This window comes from Neophocaena asiaeorientalis, unplaced genomic scaffold (genome assembly GCF_003031525.2).
Source record: "Neophocaena asiaeorientalis asiaeorientalis breed wild unplaced genomic scaffold, Neophocaena_asiaeorientalis_V1.1 scaffold59, whole genome shotgun sequence".
Taxonomy (NCBI): domain Eukaryota; kingdom Metazoa; phylum Chordata; class Mammalia; order Artiodactyla; family Phocoenidae; genus Neophocaena; species Neophocaena asiaeorientalis.
Genome location: NW_020174268.1, coordinates 5,535,925 through 5,556,610, shown reverse-complemented (window position 1 = coordinate 5,556,610; position 20,686 = coordinate 5,535,925). Strand labels below are relative to the sequence as shown.

General features: G+C 41.2%; 1 protein-coding gene across 5 annotated transcripts in view; it reads left to right on the top strand.

Annotated features, from left to right (window-relative positions):
* Positions 1-17,742, top strand: part of RCBTB2 (RCC1 and BTB domain containing protein 2) — a 38,222-nt gene extending 20,480 nt beyond the window's left edge. For all 5 annotated transcript variants that reach the window (XM_024755326.1, XM_024755323.1, XM_024755325.1 and 2 more), the window contains 7 exons: positions 84-191; positions 1,247-1,389; positions 5,730-5,920; positions 6,435-6,561; positions 8,311-8,450; positions 12,769-12,899; positions 16,427-17,742. In XM_024755326.1, coding sequence (XP_024611094.1) covers positions 84-191; positions 1,247-1,389; positions 5,730-5,920; positions 6,435-6,561; positions 8,311-8,450; positions 12,769-12,899; positions 16,427-16,567 — 981 coding nt within the window. In that variant the 3' untranslated portion in view covers positions 16,568-17,742. The remainder of the gene's footprint in view (positions 1-83; positions 192-1,246; positions 1,390-5,729; positions 5,921-6,434; positions 6,562-8,310; positions 8,451-12,768; positions 12,900-16,426) is intronic.
* Positions 17,743-20,686: the final 2,944 nt, after the last annotated feature.

The window sequence follows — 20,686 nt, the reverse complement described above, 5'->3', positions numbered from 1 at the left end:
CCTGTCTACCTTCTCAGTGTCATACTGACATGGAATGCTGCTTTTCATCTTTCGTGGGCATTGAGTCTCTCATCTTCTCTCAGGTCTATGTCTGGGGTTACAATGGAAACGGGCAGCTGGGACTCGGCAGCAGCGGCAACCAGCCAACCCCCTGTAGGGTAGCAGCTTTGCAAGGCATTCGTGTCCAGCGGGTATGTCCACTGTTGCTTCACATGCTGCCTGTTTTTAAGGCTACAGGGGCAAGGATACCAATGTACTAAAAACTCAGTTGTCTTAGCAGGATGAAAAGGTAAGCTGCTTGGCTATCTTGACTGAAGTAAAGGTTAAAGCTCTTTTCCTGAATTTAGTTGTAGATGTTTATCAGAAATTTTATATTTCCAGTGCACTCTCATACATAGCTGTTGGGATGTAAATTTTTATCAACTTTTCCAAGGAAACTTTGGCAGTATGTATCAGGAGCCTTAAAAATATTCATACCCTTTGATCTGTAATTCTACTTAAATTTAGGGCATTATCCTAAGGAACCAAAGAGAAAGTGACTTGCAGAAGGTGTAGTAAAGATATAGCAAAAAAAAAAAAAGAAAGAAAAAAATTGATAACAAATAATAGTAGCACAATTTACCTAATCAAACAGTAAGTTAATGGTCAAATAAATGAATATCAATACTAAATTTATATTAACAGAGATGATGCTTACAAAGGATTTTTAATGGTAGGGAAATAATGCTATATGCAATGTTAAGTAAAAAGAAAGATACAGAACTACTTATACAGATATGATCACTTTTAAAAAAAGCTATCAGTGCATATCTCTATATTTATATATAAATAGAAAAAAATCCTGATCTTGAGATGACTTTCATAATTATACTTTCCTATGTTTTTTTCACATTGAACATCTTTTACTTTTATAATAAAAGGACAAAATAATTCTTAAAAAATATAAGTGTCTATTTCTTATTCACTTCACACCCCTTGATCTCTGTGAGCATAATGAATGCCGTATTAAAGGTGAATAAACTGGACGCTTTGTCACTGAAGGACTCATGTTGATCTCACTGCAGTTTTCACCACACACGGGGCCTAAGCTAGACCTGGAGGGATGTTGGTTAACCTAATGCCTGCCTCTCTGGCAGACTGCCTCTTCCCTTTTTTTTTTTTTCCATTTTTTGAATATTAACCTATCTTGTGAAACATGTTTCTTTCCGTTTTCAGGCCTGAGTGGATTTGGTTTTTCTCTTTCCAGGTTGCCTGTGGCTATGCACACACGTTAGTATTAACAGATGAAGGTCAAGTGTACGCTTGGGGCGCAAATTCTTATGGCCAGTTGGGCACTGGCAATAAAAGTAACCAGTCCTACCCTACTCCTGTTGTTGTGGAAAAGGACAGGTAATATGTGCATTTTCAAAATAAGTTCAGTGTTCTTTCGTGATTAAACTAAACTTAGGCATTGTATAGAATTATGGGCAATTGACTGCTAGTATTAGAATATTCTTGAACAAGACCATTCATTCCTTTTTAAAATTGGCTTTAGAATTTTGGGGCAAGTTGATTGATGTTAAATATTTTGTTTTCACATACCCGTATTTCATCTATACTTCCAACAGCTACTTTACACAAACGACAATGACTAAACCTCCAACAGCTTTTCCGCATTATTCTTCTCGCTCAAAAAAGACCTTTCCCCCCCCATTCTCATTGTTTTCTATTTCACATTCTTAAGAAGAAGTTGATAACACTGGAGGTCTATCTTCTATTGTTTAGGAGGATGAAAGTATCTCAGATGGGGGCAGCTACTTATACAATTTGCCAGTTGGAATAGGGCTGTTTCATTACTTCAACTCCCAGGCTATCACTGTGAAGCAGAGCAAAATGGTTAAAAAGTTAAAACTGAGTTGTGTGCACTTGTTGTATTAAGTGAGTAGCATATCCAGAGTTTTCCCCCAGATTATCCTACTGTTTTTGAAAGTCTCTTGAAATTTCTCAAACATGGCTATATCACTGCCTTTTCACTCTTCATTGCTTGACCCAGGAGCACAGAACAAGAACATTTTATTATCTGTTATATTAGGCCAGGGTTGAAATCATTGTGGAAATTAATATTGCTGTTTTCATTTTTAGTTTACATATTAATTTTTGCTATATCTGATTTTAAGTAAATATATGGATAAATTATTTTGCATTTGTAGCAGTTCTTTTATATGTTTCTACTGGAATATTTAGGAATGAAAATGAAGAACCAAATGGTCATTTTCAGCTCCCTTGATTTTCATTTGAGTATTGTGAACCTGGCTACTTTTATTTAACCTATGTTAAATTGGTTAAAGAACCTTTTTTTCCCCCATATCTTAGAGTAAGACCCTAGACTCCTTAAGAATTGGGGAAGAGGAAAGCTAATGAAGGTCACGAGCTGGCAGGCACACAGGAGATGCAAGCAGCCATGTTACTTTCATTTCTCTTAAAGGTGGTTCAGAGCCACTCAGTAAAAAGAGAAGAGACAGTCTTGAGACTTTGAATAATCACAAAAATGCCTCCAGCTAGCAAATCCAGTCAGTGGGGACTTCTGGTATTTAGACAAAATAGCAAAGAAGTGTTAAAGGATCAGAGGTAACATGGGTATAAAAACGGACTATCTGTATGGCACTTTACCATTTTTCTCGTGCTGCCACATTTAAAATAAACTGAACTCCTCTATTTGGACTCACAGAGTCCGCTGCCGTCTGCCCACCAGCGACGCGCCCCACCTTGCGCCGCTGGTCCTGACAGTCCCGGAGTGAGTGCCAGGTCTCCTGACTATGGTCAACGCTGGGACAGACAGACTGTAGGGCGGCTCAGTGGGAAAGAGCAAAAGAGGCAGAGAAGCTGGGCCCGGAAGTTATGTGAGTGTCAGGGCACGTGGCACTGGAGAGTTATCTATTGCTTTCTGTCTTTTTCAAAAACTTCATAACTCAAAACATTTTTTTGAATTATATATGTAAAAAAAAGTAGAAATAGCTAAATACTTGCACACTTGGTCTTGTCCACGTAAACACAATTTTGGCTACGGATGTCACGGGTGCATGTTTTGAATGAGATGCTCCCGCTTTTCTCAGTTTTCCGTGCTTGAATTTTAGGTGGTGGTTGCTGAGCTTGCAGGCTCTCCATCGCACAAATATTGCAAGGGAGGAACCTATAGGTTTGCTGGGACTTGTTCGGCACCTACCCGCCCTTTTCAGTGACTGAAACTTTGCAGATATGTTATGACTCATCTCTCGGGAACTCCTGACTCTTGGGGCCCATCACGGGGAGGCTTGGCTAATCAGAACGAACAGGATTGAACTTGGGGCGGGGTGGGTCGTCAGGTCTTGGTTACGTGTTCATAGAAGCAGAAAGGGGAAATTTGTCTACGTGGAATTATTTGCTCAAACAGCAACCCAAGAAAAACCTGATTAAGTCTATTTATGGTGAGGAATGCTAACACTGTTTATGTTCACATAGAAGTGATTTTAATAATTAAAATGATTCTCTTCTCTAACCCAGTCATTCCCAGTCTTTCTGAATTTTCAGTACTTTGATTTACCAGCATGTCTTTAAAGTTCCCTAAAAACACAGTTTAAGTTAGATTGATCTAAAACTAACTTTGCCTTGAATTTTTGTGAATTTTGTGACTTCTTGAGGTCATTAATCATGTGTTGGCCTCTTACAGAACCAGGATTGGGAAACAGTGCTCTGGTCTTTTTATAATCATGATTTCTTCTCCATTATTCTCCTCCCTCACAAATTACCTTTTTTCTTTCCTCGCTTTCTGTTTTGCATTCTGTCTCAGTCTCTGCTGTTTCATGTCTAGTACTTCTCAGACATTAAGCTGTGCCATTGTTGCAGATCATTCCGTCGAGGTGACACCAAACCTATTTATTATGAACATATAGTAATTTTTTTCCATTAAGAATGGCTACAAAATAAAGTGTGAAATATGCCAGACATCCTGACAGTAAAGGTTAGCTCAGCTTATAGTCATTGTCTGTTGCATGTATGACTGGAAAATCTGATCTTCCACATTTGCTTCTTGGTGTGAATCAGATGTAAGGACAGATGACCTCAGGCAAAGGCAGGGCGCCTTGGCTGATGGTCGAGTCCCAAGCTGAGACCTGAAGGTTCCCTCTAAACCTTCTCCATTCTCGGTTGCTCTAGCAGCTGCTGCAGTCAGCCAAGCCTCAGCCCCACCCCTGACTTCCCGCATGGCACTGGGTGCTCCAGGTAAATGCCCCAAGGCCATGCTCAGGGAGGGCCAGCTTTCCCAGCTTTTCTGCATCCTTAACCCCTGTGCTGTGGAAGCAGTGTCCCACCTCCTCTAATGAATGGCAAAGGCTGTTCCCCTCTCCTGGAGGCTAATGGTAAACATTTCAGAAGTGAATGTAGGAATGAAGTTATTTTGATTTCCTGATGTTGAGTAGTTTAGCATAGAAGGACACAATTGTGTTCCAGTCAGTTACATTTTTCATGGAACGTTATCAGGGAAAAGAGAGGCTGTCATTGTAAGTGGTCTCCCAAAGTGTGAAAGAACATTCCTGACCAAGGACTTTGTGCATAATGACATTGAGGGGCAGTGAGTACATCTGTTGATTGGAACAGAGAGTGTGTGGGCAAAGGTGATTTGAGAGAACGCTGGACATAGATGGAAGGCAAATTAGGGAATGCCTTAAGGCCATGTGTCTGGATTTTTGCCTTATGGGAAGTCAACGAAGGTTTGAATGTAGTGACGACAATGGTGTTTCAGGAGGATCATTAACCTGCCAGCGATTTAGGTCGGAAGAGAAAGTCTGAGGCAGGGAGACCTAAGCGTTGTGTTGGTCCAGGTATGGGTGTGCTTGCTGAGGGTGTGGCAAATGGGAGGCACTACAAAGAAAGAATTGCTGTTATTCGTCAAGCGGATGTTCTGAAGAAAGAGATACATGAGGAGGGAGAAGTCAAAGATGACCCTGAAGTTCTGAGCCTAAGTCACTGAGGATGCTGGTACCATTGCCCGAGACAGAATCAAGATGGTACTTCACTTGGGGAAATAGTTTCTTTTCCTTAATTCTGTATGGTGGCTTAGTCTGAGAGAAAATAATTATTTTCAACTCAACAAAACAGTGGTTTCCACTGGGAAGTGTTCTGAGAACTACCTGCCTATCGATGGTGAACTGACTGAAATAGGGTCTAACATGTGGTTGATCCCAGAACACTGCCCTCTTGGGTTCCAGATGATATAGTCCAGTGAGTCAGAACCACTGCACTTACTGTTTGCAGTGTGAGTTGGGGTGACCCACAGCAGGCTTCATTTAACCCTAAAATTGGTAAAGTTTTGATGAAAATATTTATTGACCCTGGGTTGAGATGGCCCAAATCTTTCTGATCTGCTTTAGTAAGTAATGTTTTAAGAAAACAATTAAATCATTTTTTTTTTTTTTTGGTCTTTGTTTTTGGTCTCTGCTCTCTTGGATTGTATTAATACTTGAATTTCAAAACAGGATGGTACATATTTTTATGGGCCTACTGGCTAGAAGTGGTAACAAGCAGACCTTCATGATATATAAGTGCCACTGAGGCATAGCTTACATATAAATAACTGTTGGGTGTCTGACAGTTGAGAAGCTTAGGTGTCTTAAGTCTTGTTTTTGTTTTTATTCAGTTAGACCTAAGGGAAGAAAAAGTCACCTTGTTTCTTCTCCTGTTTACCGTGTTTACTTGGTGTGTGTTTGTGGACCTAGAATTACAGAGATTGCGGCCTGCCACTCTACCCACACGTCTGCAGCCAAGACGCAGGGAGGGCACGTGTACATGTGGGGCCAGTGCCGGGGCCAGTCGGTGACCCTGCCTCACCTCACCCACTTCTCCTCCACCGACGACGTGTTCGCCTGCTTCGCCACGCCTGCCGTCACCTGGCGCCTCCTGTCCGTGGGTGAGCTGATTGCTGTCCATCGGGGTGGTGGCCTGAAAGCTAGGACGAGAACTTCTGGTGTTTTCATTCTTTGATAGTGAGACTTTGTTCAGTCTAGTATCAGGCAATTTATTTCCCTCTAATGAGCTCCTGTGAAAGGGAACTCATTGGATCGATTCATTTTTCTCAAAAGTATTAGAAATCAGTATCTCATACTAAATTAAAAGTCCTTTGGATTGCTTTCTGATGGGATTGGGAAACTATAGCTTTTATTTTTAGCTGGTGTATTTACTCAGACTTTCAAAAATTTTATTTAGTGTGGTGGTTTGGGACTTTAGTTGTTTTGCCAGATTTATAAGCAGATGTGTCTGAGGTTCTTATCCTTAATGATTGCAGCAGTGGGAATCTGTATTTAGGAAAACAGCGCATAGCTCAGTGGGGCAGTTATTTGGGGAACTGGTGTTTTCGGGTCAGCAGAGCCATGCTGGGCCTGCATCCTCCTTAGAAAGCGCTGGTGTCACCCCCCGCCCCCCAGAACCTGACGGCCACCTCACCGTGGCTGAGTCCCTGAAGAGAGAATTTGACAATCCCAGCACCGCAGACCTGAGATTCCTGGTGGATGGAAAGTACATATATGCGCATAAAGTCCTTCTCAAAATTAGGTAAGGGATCATTTATTCCAAGAATTGAAATAAATATGTTTGTTGTTTTCTAGTCCCAAGGAACTATGTTAGGCACGTCTGTGATTCTGAACAAAGGTAAGGCTCTTTTTGCCCTTATGAGCGTGCCGTGCAGTGGGGAAAACACATTATACGTGGCATTTCTTCTGTATTCTCTGTTTTCTTTTTTTTTTAATATATGTCTTTATTGGAGTATAACTGCTTTACAATGGTGTGTTAGTTTCTGCTGTACAACAAAGTGAATCAGCTATATGTATACATATATCCCCATATCTCTTCCCTCTTGTTTCTCCCTCCCTCCCACCCTCCCTATCCCTTCACCCTCCCTATCCCACCCTCCCTATCCCACCCCTCTAGGTGGTCACAAAGCACAGAGCTGATCTCCCTGTGCTATGCGGCTGCTTCCCACCAGCCATCCATTTTACATTTGCTAACACTGAACATTTAGATGCTTGAAAAAAGAGAAGAGCCACAAGGTCAGGAGTAAAGCTAACACAGAGATTTTTAAAAATCACTTTTATTGATGTATAGTTATTGAGCAACTGCATCCATTTAAAATGTGCGGTTTGAGGAGTTTTGACATTTCGTATACTCGTGGGGAACCACTGCCCCAAATCAGGACACAGAACGTTTCCATCACCCCTCAAAGATCCCTCAGGCCCCAGCCCTGGGGCAAGCACTCATCTTCTTTCTGTCACTATAGATTAGTTCGCGTTTTCTAGAAGTTTAGGTAAATGTAATTATACAATATGCATTCTTTTCTGCCTGGCTCCTTTCTCTTAGCATAGTGATTTTGAAATTCATTTTGCTGCTGTGTAACAGATATTTAAATCCTACTTCAATGAATCACAAACTCAATATGGCATTTTAGTCTCAAGTTCACTTCTTAGTAAGGTCAGGCTGTGCAATATTTGTTCACTCTCACTGTAGCCCATAAACCTTCATAGAAGTGGGGAGGTTACGGTTTGCTAGGGCTGCCGTAACAAAGTTCTGTAGACTAATCTGTTTCAACAACAGAAGTTTATTCTCTCGTGGTTCTGGAGGCTAGAAATTCAAGATCAGGGTTGTTCATAGAATATGAGTTCTTTCTGAGAGCTCTGAAGAAGAATCTGTTGCATGCCTCTGTCCCAGCTTCTGGTGGTTTGCTGGTAGTCTTTGGCAGCCCTTGGCTTGTGGCAACGTAACTCCAGTCTTCACACGGCATTCTCCCTGTGTCCAAATCCTCCCTTTTGTAAGGATACCGGTCAGATTGGATTAGGGTCCACCCTAATGACCTCCTTTTAACTTGATTACCTCTGTAAAGGTCCTTTCTCCAAATACTGTTATAGTGCGGTTAGGACTCCAGCATGTGAATTTTGGGGATACAATTCAACTCATAACAGGAGGAGAAGAAACAAAATTACTCAGAGTTTATGAAAATAAACCTACCTGATTTCTATAAGTGCTGCTCCGTGGACATGGTGTGGCAGGGCCCCTGGGAGTTCGTGGCCGCAGAGGCAGCCGCCCCGCAGCAGGTTAGGATTTGTAGCCTCGTCGAATAGACGACTGCAGACTTCCGGCCGGCAGGGGAAGCGAGGGGCCCAGGCAAGGACACGAAGTTGCGTGGTGCTGTGTTTCTCCTTTCTCCGTGTTAGTTGTTTCCTCTTTAACCGCCACGAGCACACGCTCCTCAGGAAGGTCATGGGCTCTTGCGCAGAAGCCAGGACCTGACATGCTTCTTTCTTCCTTCAGGTGTGAGCACTTTCGCTCTTCGTTGGAAGACAGTGAGGACGATATTGTAGAAATGAGTGAATTTTCATATCCTGTTTACCGAGCCTTCCTGGAGTACCTGTACACAGACAGCATCAGCCTGTCCCCCGAGGAGGCTGTAGGTAATTGCCACCAGACTTGACCAAGAGATTGGCAGAAAGGTGCTTCGTGTAGAGCCTAGAAGGAAGTGGCCGTGAGGGTAATCACAGAAGCAGTTCTCTTTTTGTGTGTTGAACCCAAACGCTTTCCCCTTGTTCCCACTTCACACAAAGGTTGACTGGATGGATAAAATGAGATATGGATGAATTATGAAACCATCAGCACTGTGGGACAGGTGCCATTCTTCCTGAATTACTAGATACTGTACACGACTTTTTAGCTACCACACAGCTGCTGCCTTCAAGATATTTACATTATAAAAATGATAAAATGCACGTAACAGACAGCCCTGCTGGTCTCCATAACTGTGACTGTCCCTTTGGGACAACCCACTGTGATCTGGTGCATCACTGCACCTCAGGTTTACTGACGGTAGGAAAGCAACACAGGGCGTCCAGCGGGCACAAGGTGAAAACATACTAAATTTCAGTTTACAGCTGTCAGCAGTATTGTTGGCCCACGGGACAGAAGAATTAAGGAGTTACTTCTGTAAGGAACTGAAGAGAGTTCAGCTCTTAAATCTTTCAATTAAATATTCATTTTACATGTATAAATCCAATAACACTTCTTACCAGATCAGCATTTAATTTTCCTCAGGTAAACAAAAGTCTGATTTCTTAAGTTTTATAGTTTTCCTTCCTTTCTCCCACACTACCTGAGCGCCCGGGGCCCACTGTGTGCTGTGCTCCCCTCTGCATCTATGAATGAGACAGACCGACGCCCTGCTCCTGTGGAGCTGCTGCTGGGAGGAGGGAGGCCAGCCCTAAACAAAGAAATAAAAGCAGTCAGTTGGGAGGTCAGGAAAGGCCTCTGTGAGGATGTGTGCTGAGCAGAGAGCTGGGGGAAGCATGCAAACGCCCAGGTGAAGAGTGTTCTAAAGAAGGGAGACAGCAGGTGCAAGGGTCTGAGACAAGAACACAGGTAGCACATGGAGGAGGGGGAGGGGGAGGGGAGGAGGAAGAGGGGGAAGGGGGAAGGCCCGAGTGGTTTGGAGGGAGAGAATGAGACCGGCAGTCGGAGGAATTGAGGCCAGGCAGCTGGATCTGGGCAAGACCAGGTACAACCTTGGAGGCCACTGTGAAGGGCTCGAGTTTTATTCTTGGCGTGATGGACAGCCTTGGAAGGTTTTGAGCACGAGGGTTGCGTTATTTAGGATTTGCTTTAGCAGTAAAATGAAAAAAGGAAGTGGCTTAAACGACAGTTTCTCTCTCTTTGTCACATAGGGATACAGTGCAAGGCATCCTTACGTGTGGCCCCTGCACTCATGTCCAAGACCACATGTGCGTTACAGGCAGCAGGATGGAGGAAGGGACAGTGACAAGGGACAAAGGGCAAATCCCAGTGTTGGTTAAGGAAGTCCCACTTCTTTTAAACCATGGACCAGAGATAACCAAGGCCTTAACTCAGCTGCACAGGAAGTTGGGGGAAGTGGTTATTTCTAGATGGTCATGGCTCAGCCACGTAGTCTGTGATTTTGGAAGAAAGGGAGAATGGGTTTGTGCATATATGAAGGGAGAGGCACCAGCAGCTTATACTCCAGGGGTGAGAGGATTTGTTTTTAAAAGATCAGTAACTGTAATGGTTGAGGTTGAAGATGGTGGTGCCCTGGGTTAGGGTGGTCTAGCAGTGGAGGTGTTGAAAGAGATCCGATTCTGAATATATCTTAAATAGGGAGCTGACAGGATTTGTTGGTGGATGGGTTGTGGGTTTTGAGGGCAAAAGAGAGAAGGATGCTTGCTCTGAGGTATTTGGCTTGAGTGTGGAGAGCACCAGGTTTTGCTCTTGAGTTTGAAAAATCAAAGGAGTTTGAGCTGCTTTTTAGATGTCTGCGTGGCAGGTTTTTTTTTTTATGGGCCTGCCCCTAACATTTGCAGGGCCCTGGGCAAGAGTCTAAATGGAAGCCTATGCACCATTTGTCTAAAAATGGAAAGTTATATGTCAAGCTAAAAAGCTTCAGATAAAATATGTTCAATCCTCATACCTTGAAAAACATACCTTATCAAGAACTGAAAGGCCAGGTAGGAGTTTCAGCTGGAATTTAGAGTTGTAGGACTCGTGGAGTTCTGTGCTAGGACACAGTGGCACAGGAAGGACAGGCCTCTGGCCTCCAGCTCAGGACCTGCCCTCTTTCTTTACCCACCACCGGTTACATCCTGCATCCCAGGGGTGTGTGGGCACCCAGCCTGCATGTCTGTGCTCCAGTCCACCCCCCTCCCCCCGGCCACCCCTGGGCGCTGGGGGCCTGCACGTGGTCTGCAGGGGAGGAAATACCGACATATGTGGCTTCAGGGCTGATTATTCAGGGAACCCCAGGGTCCCAGGAGCACAAAGTGTGGTCTAGGAGTGGGCACTTGGCTCCTTGTCCAGCCTGTGGAGAGGGGGGTGCCTAGAACGGGTGCAGATCTGGGCCCCCTGGAGTGGTGGCTCAGGGCAGTACCTGTGAGTACACGCATATGGGAGTCTGATGGCTCAGAGTGTGTGGGGCTGTTGATGTGAATTTGGGAGTTGTTGAGAACTGACCAAAAACAATCGGGCCATTCACGACTCTCAAGATTTCAAAAGATTTCAGAGGGCCATAGGCCTTTCTTCTATAATTTTGATAATATTTGTCATGTTATAGTGAAAGCAAGTTTCTACCAAACTTAGTGGAAATTTCTACCAAATTCTACCACATGTACAAAACTTATTAGCAGATATAAAAACAGTTAATGTTGTAAGGTTGATGAAATCCTGGCTCTCTGTCCTTTCAGCCCTCTATGAAGTACCTTCCGTGAAAGGTTATTGTAAAATAACCTTTACGTGAAGTAAACGTGACAATATTCTAGAATCAGGATTCAGCTAGCCTTTTGATCAGGTGGCAACCAGGACTGAATTAGACCCAGCAAATGTACCACTCCAAGGGTGTAGTGGGACTGCTGAGCCCATGGTGCTTGAACCCCAATCACACAGGGGCCAAAGGCACCCTCACAGTATCTCTAGCCAAGCTACATAGCCTGAGTGCCACTCATTTCACCAGTGACAAAGTGTTTGTAGCATTCTTTATGCTAATTAACACATCCTCTAATGAAGATTTAGGTAGCCATAACTGAAGCCCCTGATAAGGACCTTTCAAATGCAAACTGACCAACCATTCTTTTTTTTTTTTTTTTGCGGTAAGCGGGCCTCTCACTGTTGTGGCCTCTCCCACTGTTGTGGCCTCTCCCGTTGGGAAGCACAGGCTCCAGACGCGCAGGCTCAGCGGCCATGGCTCATGGGCCTAGCCGCTCCACGGCATGTGGGATCTTCCCGGACCGGGGCACCAACCCGTGTCCCCTGCATCGGCAGGCGGACTCTCAACCACTGTGCCACCAGGGAAGCCCTGACCAACCATTCTTGATTGGAGTGCTTCATAGTATCCCTTGGGGTAGATTAAAATTAACTTAACCATCTAAATCACTCTATGTTGAGTTATTGGAAAGCAGATGACAGATAATATAACAGGAATCATCAGTTTTTACAGACGGTATTTAAAACTGAGGGGCTGGAGATCATTTAGGGAAATAAGTGAAATAAGAATCTGAATATTGAACTCTGGGGCATTCAGATACGTGGAAGTCAGGAAAGATGGTCCAGCCAGGAGACTGAAGAGTAACTGATGAAGGAGAAGAAAACACGAGCAAGTAACAAGGCATTTCAAGAAGGGGAGCATCCTTAACCCCATCAAATTCTGTGTAAATGTTGAGTAAGATGAAATCAGAGGAGAGCCCCTTGGATCTGGCACCATGGGAGCCATTAGTGACAATCACAGGTGTGGTGTCAGGGAGCAGAGGGGTTGGGCTTCTGCTTAAGGTGAGGATAGGAGGTGAGAGAACAGAGACAGAAAACAGAGACCTCTCTCCCCAGGAGGCTCGCTCAGGAGAGGAACAGAGAAATGGGGCAGGGTCGCAGGAGGCCTGAAAGGCATTTCTTTTCTTTTTGAAGAAGATGGGCACTATTACAGCACGTGTGAATGCTGCTGGAGAAGTGTTGATAATTCAGGGGGAGGGCTAACTAGAGCATTTCTAAGGAAAAGACTCGGGCCATTTTCACTCGCTCCTGTTTTCCCACAGCTGCTTGTTTGTGTGTTGCACTCGCTCAGTGCAGCTGCGTTCTCAGGTAGAGCCACATGCACAGAGTAAGCCCAAGTCTCTGTTTCCACAGCCCTTCACTGAGGATTATATTCAAAATCATCTCTGACAGGCTGAGTGAGTTTAAATCAGGGTGCTTGAGATCACTCCCCTAAGAAACCTCTCTTTCCACCAGGATTGCTAGATTTGGCTACATTTTATAGAGAAAATCGTTTGAAAAAACTCTGCCAACAAACTATCAAGCAAGGAATCTGTGAGGAGAATGCCATCGCGCTGCTCTCGGCCGCCGTGAAGTATGACGCTCAGGTAAGAAGAGCGTTCTTTTTCAAGGAGCTCACCTTCTGGAAGAAATGGTTAGCTGTCTACTTCATGCCTTAAACTAAAAGAAAGTCTAAGTAGATTAAAGATCTGAGGTATACAAATAAAGTACCAGAAAAAATATAAGGGAATGTTTATATAAAGTTAGGGTGGACCTCAAGGGCAGAAACCATAAAAGAAAGGATTGATAGATCTGATCTCGAAAAAACAAAAATGTTTATACACAAAAAAATAAACAGAAAAAACCAAAGTGAATGATACTCTGGGGAAAATATTTGTAATATCACGAAGCAAGTTCACCATAGTTAATACATAATTCTTAAAAAGAACAAAAAGAAAACATGAGCAGTTTGATGGAAGAAAATGGACCAAATGGATTTATGAACAAATGAAAAATATAAATGAAAATAAGGTGTAATTTTTCAGCTGTCAAACCAGGGAGTCTATTTTTAGAAATAGTATAGGCTCAGGATAATGGGTGTTCTAAACTGCTGAGGAGAATGCAAATTCGTATAATCAGTCTGGGGGGCTGTTTGGTAAAATATGTATTAAAAGCTTTAAAAATGTAATTCTTTAAGGAATTCAGTTATAGAAACTTATCTTAAGGAAGTAACCATGGATTCAGACAAAGTTTTAGCTTCAAAGATGTTTCCTGCAGTGTTGTTTATAATTTTTAAAAATTGGAAAAAGTCAGTGTGAACAGGAAAGGATTGTTTAAACTAAAAAATGTTAATACTATTCAACATATATCATTGAAGAACTGTGCTCCTATTTTTTTAATAAGTATATTTATTTTTTAAATAAAAATAGTAAAAAAAATTTTTTTAAGTAAAAATGGCTGAATTTAAAAAGACCAAAATTTATTATCTACATAGGAAAAAAGACTGAAAAATACAGTCAGTGGTTATCTTTGAATGGTGGGATTGTGAATGATTTTTATTTCCTTATCTTTGCTTGTTTTTCCTGAAGTTTCTACAGTGACCATGTATTGTTTTGATAATAAAGAAAGGAAAGAAAACTTGTCTTAGAGTTAAATCTTTAGGAAACAGGCCATACTTTTTGGAGTCGATTTCCTTAAGGATATCCTTTCCTTTGGTCAGAAAACAGGGACATTTTAGTCGTGGGCAGAAAAAAGGTTATAACTTCTTTTCTGCTTATATAAGTAATAATGTGCTTATTAAAGAAAATTTGTAAAATACAAAAAGTATGAGGAAGGAAATGACTCCTCAACCAGAGGACGCTAACATTTTCATACAGGTCCTTCTGATTTTTTCCTAGGTTATGTATTGCGTTGGCCAAAAAGTTTGTTTGGGTTTTTCTGTAACATCCTATGGAAAAACCGGAACGAACCTTTTGGCCAACCTAATATATATTTCTAAATACTAGATTTTTTTCACTTAACATTTAAAAAAATCTTACCCACTTTGAAGCATTGACATTTACAAGCATAGTGAATGTTTGTCTTTCATCAAGGTAATAATACTTTGGGCACTTACAATAGGCAGAAGGCTTCATGGCCGAACAATAACAATTTCACGAGTTTGTTAAAGTCATGCTGATAATACTGGACTCTGGTGGGCTGCCTCAGATGATGAGATTGTGGGCATATAGTGTTTCCATCTGAACTAATGTCCAGGACTTTTTCATATTCCCTGTTTATGTGAATTATTTGTATGGTTACCATTCAGCCCTGTTTTCCAGAAAGCAAGCTCCCTGAGCAAATGGCAAGGAATTTGTTTTGCTCACAACCATATCCCTAGTGCCTAGGATAGTGCCTGACACATAGTATGTGCTCATTAAATATTTGTTTAATGAATGTCCAACTTTGCCTGTAGAGGCACTGTATTTTACTGCAGGCTGTCTGTGTGTGGTACCCTAAATTAGTATAATAGACCACAAGTAAAATAGGCTCAATGTATACTTAAAAGTTTTTATAAATAAAGAACAGTGTATTTGAGTTGACTAGTATTGTTACTTGCTGACTCTAATAAGCAAGAAATGGACCTTTTCAGCAAATTATCCCTCATGCTTGACTACACTTAAAACATAATTAATACACACCAGGGATTATTTGAAGCACAGTTCATCTCTCGTTTAGTTCTCAAAAGAACCTTGTTAAGAATATATATATTACTATTATTTGTTCCAGTTTACAAATGAGGAAGCTGAATCTCAGAGAGAGTAAGTAAATTCTTAGTAAGCTAATAATTGTAAAGCTGGAATGCAATCCAGTATTGGACAGATTTCAAAACCACACATTTTACTACAATTCTCTATTGCCCCCATATTTCAAAATCAGCAGTGTTTATTCATTGATTCAACAAATATTCCCTGAGTGCCCATTAAGTGCCTGGCGTGGTTCTAGACACTAAGGGTACAGGAAGTGAACAAAACAGACCAAAATCTCTGCCCTCCTGGAACTTTCTGGTGAGGGCAATAGATGACGAATATAATATATGGTCTGTTAGGTGGTGATAAGTGATATAAAAAAGTAAGTTAGAGAAGGGCAATGGGGCAGTGGGGGGCAGGCTGAGATTAAAGCTGAAGTTTTAAGTCGTGGTCTGGGACGGAAGGAAGGTCTCACTTAGAAGGAGACTCGAGCAAAGACGTTAAGGAGCATGGCAGGAGCTGCGTCAGGAGGGCAGCAGAGCCCCAGGTCTGAGGCATATCGGAGTCTCCGCAGGCTGGCCTGACTTCAGCTCTCATTCCTCTCAGACCAAAAAAAGTGTCCAGCCACCTTATTTCTGATCTCAGGTTTGCAGATCTAATCAAGAGTATCACTACAGTACTATTTTTTGGCCTGGTGTACATTACAGTAAGCCAGAAATCACCACTCTGGAGTTTCTCTTAGCAGAAAGTCGTGATTTCTTCAAAGCATTTTCCCACTTCAGATTATAGAAGCTATGTGTGATCTGATGAAATCTAATCATCCCAGCCTTTATCTTCTTGTAAAGGAAAGAGCAGTGGCCTGTTAACACTGCAGAGAAGCATTTCCCAAGATGACTGTTTATGGCTTAAGCTTTTCTCACAAACTCTTTACAGGTAAAACTACTTAAGCCCCTAGAAGAATATAAAAGAGGAGTGTTGGGCTCAACATAAAGAAAATCTTTTAAACAATTTACTCAATGCATTCATGCAATAAATAAATATTTATCAAACAGACAAACAAGAGGAATGTCGTACTCTGCATAAATATTGAAAGTGGAATGAACAATACATCTAGGTGCCTATCTGGGAAGAAAAAGTCTCATTTTTTGCATTGGTTAGTGTGGAGGCACTTGAATGCTTTACTCTGTTATTTAAATTTTTACAAGCATAGATTCATATTAGCTATATAGTTTTACAGCTATTCTTTAGGCATTGCTGTCCCATTGCTTTCTGCTGGCCATCAAATCCTTTTTCCTTGCCTATGTGTTTTAGGAGTTTTTGTGCTATGTTGCATTGCATTGGGATATGTGAATTTATTAAAACAAATTTGTTTGTTTTATTTGTTAAATTTCTGTTGTCATTCCTAGGATTTAGAAGAATTCTGCTTCAGGTTTTGCATAAACCATTTGACTGTAGTAACACAGACGTCAGGCTTTGCAGAAATGGACCATGATCTCTTGAAGAACTTTATCAGCAAAGCAAGCAGAGTTGGAGCCTTTAAAAATTAATTCTCACCTGCAGGAAAGAATTTTTAGCATTTCCATTTTCCCTGTAAAAGCCAGAGAATAATTTCTCTTTAATAGTATTTATGATGAGCTACATTTGGCTTAATACTTAATGTTCTGTCAAAAGAAGGATGGTGGTCAGTCTTCCCCACCTTTTGAAATCCACAATCTAGAGAGAAGGCATTAAATGCTCTCTGATCAGATGGGACTAAGCTCAAGGGAAAAAAGTTGAAATATCTTACTATACTTACTGTTTCCTCTTTCGGGTCACTTAAGTTGGAGACTTTTGGTAGGTACATGGGTCTAAGTATATGCTATTCTGGCCAAATTTCCATATTCAACAGGCTGATACCACATAGATAGCTTGACAAGGAATGCTGTCACTACTACACCTGCAGCATCCAGCACAGTGCCTTGCATAGAGTAAGGCACTCAGCTTATACAAATCTTAATTACGCCCCGAGAACAGCTTTATTTGTGGGATACTGGATGAAGGAATAACTTTCACAAAACAAATTTAAAACATCTGAGGCTCATATTCTTCTGTAAATCGTTCTGAGAAATAGTGGCTAATTTAGAGCGTTAATTGGAATTCACAAAAGGCCTTAGCAATTAAATTGTCAAAGACCCAAGGGCTAATTTTAATTCTGTCTTTACTCTGAGTCATTAATTTCTCACACGGGGTTATCGAATAAGAAGTGTCCTATCTTTGAATGAATGTTGTTTCTGGGCTCATTTGCCTTACATAATTGCACAATGTCCCTTACTTCTGTGTTAAGAGAGATTTGCCTCTGTAAGTAGAAACGATTTTGTTTTTCTTGTAGTTGACTTTTATGTCACTATGAAACAGGTCTTTTAACTTGGCACAGTGTAATTATAAAGTACTAGCCGAAAAGGAACTACGCTTACATTTCATGGACAGCACTAGTGAGATGAATTTATACTGTTTAGATCAAGTTACCCAACTACAAATGAGAAACTGGAGTAGGATGTAGCATGTAGAGTCTCCTAACATGTATTTTCACAATACGATGCTACGGAGGGAAACAAACCTCTTTTGGAAACCTTGTTCTGATGCTGAACCGTTTGATAATAAAGTGCTTATTTGCAGATAATAGAACAAATGTGTGTGTGTTTTCATTCTTCAGAAGCAGCAAGATTCTGTCAACCTTATGTCTCTTAGATATGCACAAATCCATTTGATAATAAGCTTATTTTTTAAAGCAGGTACTCAGACAAGGCATCATGGCGAAGCCTACCCTAAAACGCAAAAGGCTTCTAAACAGCTAATTCTAACCAACTGTTCGTGTGACTGCCCATGTTCTTTCCTGGTGAGGTCACTTTTGAATCCTTAGTTTCTTTTTGTTTATCTGTTTTTGCAGACCTTGTCTGGTAGAGGCAGAGGAGTCTCGACGCCTCCAGTTCTAAATCAGAATCCCATTTTTGGAACTGCGTAGTAGTTGTTATTTTATTGGGTTGGCCAAAAAGTTCGTTCTGGTTTTCTTCCGTAAGATGTTATAGCCTTACACCATTTGTCTGTATGTTTTAGTAGGTTAGCTGTTCTCTCCAGCAAAGAAACATTGAGGCCTGGGTATTACCAGTCGCCATCAGTTCTCACAGTCAGACGTCCACAGGCTTCATTTCCGACTCGTTCTCCTCAGCCCACTATGCTCGCTGTCACTGACCAAAAAGCCTTTATATTTTACAGAGTCTTCCCAAACCTCCTCTTCCTCTTTCTTGCCCTTTTCTGACAGGGTCTTCTGAATTTCCTCAATGCCTTTTTCTTTTATGAACTCATTTCATGGAAATACTGGACCACCCAAAGGGAACAGGTAAGTTTATTTAGGGATGAAAAATGGATTACCCTCCATGAGACTCCCCAGCGGGTCACTGCTCTGCCAGAGTACACGTTAGTAAGAAGGGGTGGGTGGAGTTTTATCTTGATTTCCTCTAAGCTTGTTATGTGTAGGTTGCACTGCTCTGTATCTCCGTGCTGCTTATCTCTGGGCACAACAGAATAATCTATGAAACTTTTACAAAATACAGATTCAAGATTCTAACTCAGTATGTTTACGAAGCTCCCCAAGTAATTTTGATGTTTAGCCAAGGATGAGAATCATTGGTTTAGCTCTTAAGACCTGGGATGCCAAACAATAAGGAAGGGCTGATTTTAGACCAGTTGGAGATGACAGACGAGTCCCATGGTTACCTCTCTCTGAAAAAACATGCTTTCTCTCTGGTCTTTGAGGATAGGCTGGCCATCAGTGCTCCTGTATGAAGGATAATATCACTTTATTTCCTTCATTTCTTTCTAATAGATGAGTGTTTGTAGAGCTCAGAAACCCTAAGTTTAGTCAGTGATACGTGGGAGGGAAGGTCCATTTTCATAATGACACTACATCAGAAGTCATTGGATCCGTTAAATTCATCTTACATTTTCCATCCTTAAGTTTTGTTTCCTCTCTGCTCACACAAGAAATTCAATGTTTTAGTGCTTCCAATATAATTTCACCCAAACTTACACAGAGAGAGGTTTAGGTTTTACAGGAATAAAGTAGCACCCTCATCTGCCGAGAGTGGTCTGTGAAGGTGCCATTCAGTGCTCTTTAAAAAGGGTGAAATGCTTTCATCTGAGACCTGAAGAAACTGCCGGTCATTCCAGACCATAACCTGGTGAGTGTTAGACGCAGAATTCTTGACCAGTGATGACGAAAAAGAGGCAATTACAGACTACACAGTCTTATCTATCTTATGAGTCCTCCCTGTACTATTATCACAACAAACAGGTTGGGAGAACTGTAAAGAGAAAGGAAAAACCATACCGTACTGTCATTTTTAATTCAGTCTTTGCCAAAGCATAAAAACAAACCATGACTTTCTCTCACTAAATTCAGTTAAAATCATAACATTTTCTGTTTAGAAAGTAACTGATATTGGTCTGTGGAATAAATTTAACTTTCACAGTAAATTGTCATACGTCAATACTAGACTGTAAGTATAGTTCCAAGATAATGGACACAAAAAATATTTCTAAGAATAGATGACTATTCCAGCTTCTTACTAGAAGAGTTGCTTTAATTCCTTTCAGACATTATACAGTGTTACTATATTTCTATTTAAGACCCCATACTTGTGGAAATTTGCTTTGTCTAGAGGCAAGGTTTCAGGTTGTCCTGTAAAACATTTATTTAGTCCAAAGGAAAATTCTACCGAATAAATCCTTGCCAATGCCATGTACGCTGTCTGGTCCAAAAATGAGGAACAAAAATATGCTTCTACGGGCAAGTTTCTAGGAAATCATCCGGACGGTAATAGAACTGATACTCCCCGCCGCCCACCATTTGTACCAGAAAACTGTAATGAATAAAGTAAATACTGAATTTGAACTTGTCCCTTTCATTATAAAGACCTTTAATTACTGGAATACTAAATTAACCTCCAGAAGTGATCAGTTTTCTATCATCCAGACTAAAAATTTTTAATGTTATAAAGGCTGCTTGATTTTTCCCTAAGAGACTGCATTTCATGGAAGATCCGCATCCAACGTAAATACAGTCCACTGAGGTATGCTTGCTGCCTTTCCTGCTGGAACTTCCTTATTTGCCTTTCTTCCTTCAGGGACAAACATGCTGCTGTTCCAGAAGGAGGGACTTTTACTGTCCACCTGTTTTTGAGAAATCATATTACTTCAACTCAAGATTATCCCTTGGTACCAGATGGGTTTCTTCATTTTTTTTGGAGTTTAGTATGATCATATGGTACATATATTACATAATATATGTATGTGATAATAATATATATATAATATATAATAATTATATAATATTATAATAATATATGTACATATATATATATATATATATACATCTACCTAAGCAGGGCCTAGGTTAGATCCCCCAAATCAATGCATTAATGGTGAGACAAGACTATTCCCACTAAGTGGGATAAAGCCTCTCAAAAGCTCTATGCCAGTTTAGATATGTTTTTGATGCCATATGACTTTTGGCACCAAACACACAGAACCACTTGGTTTTGAAAGCTTTTTGGATTTCAGAACTGCAGATAAAGGACTGCAGACTTATATATATATATATATGTGAAGGATGCTTGGAAGGAAAGGCC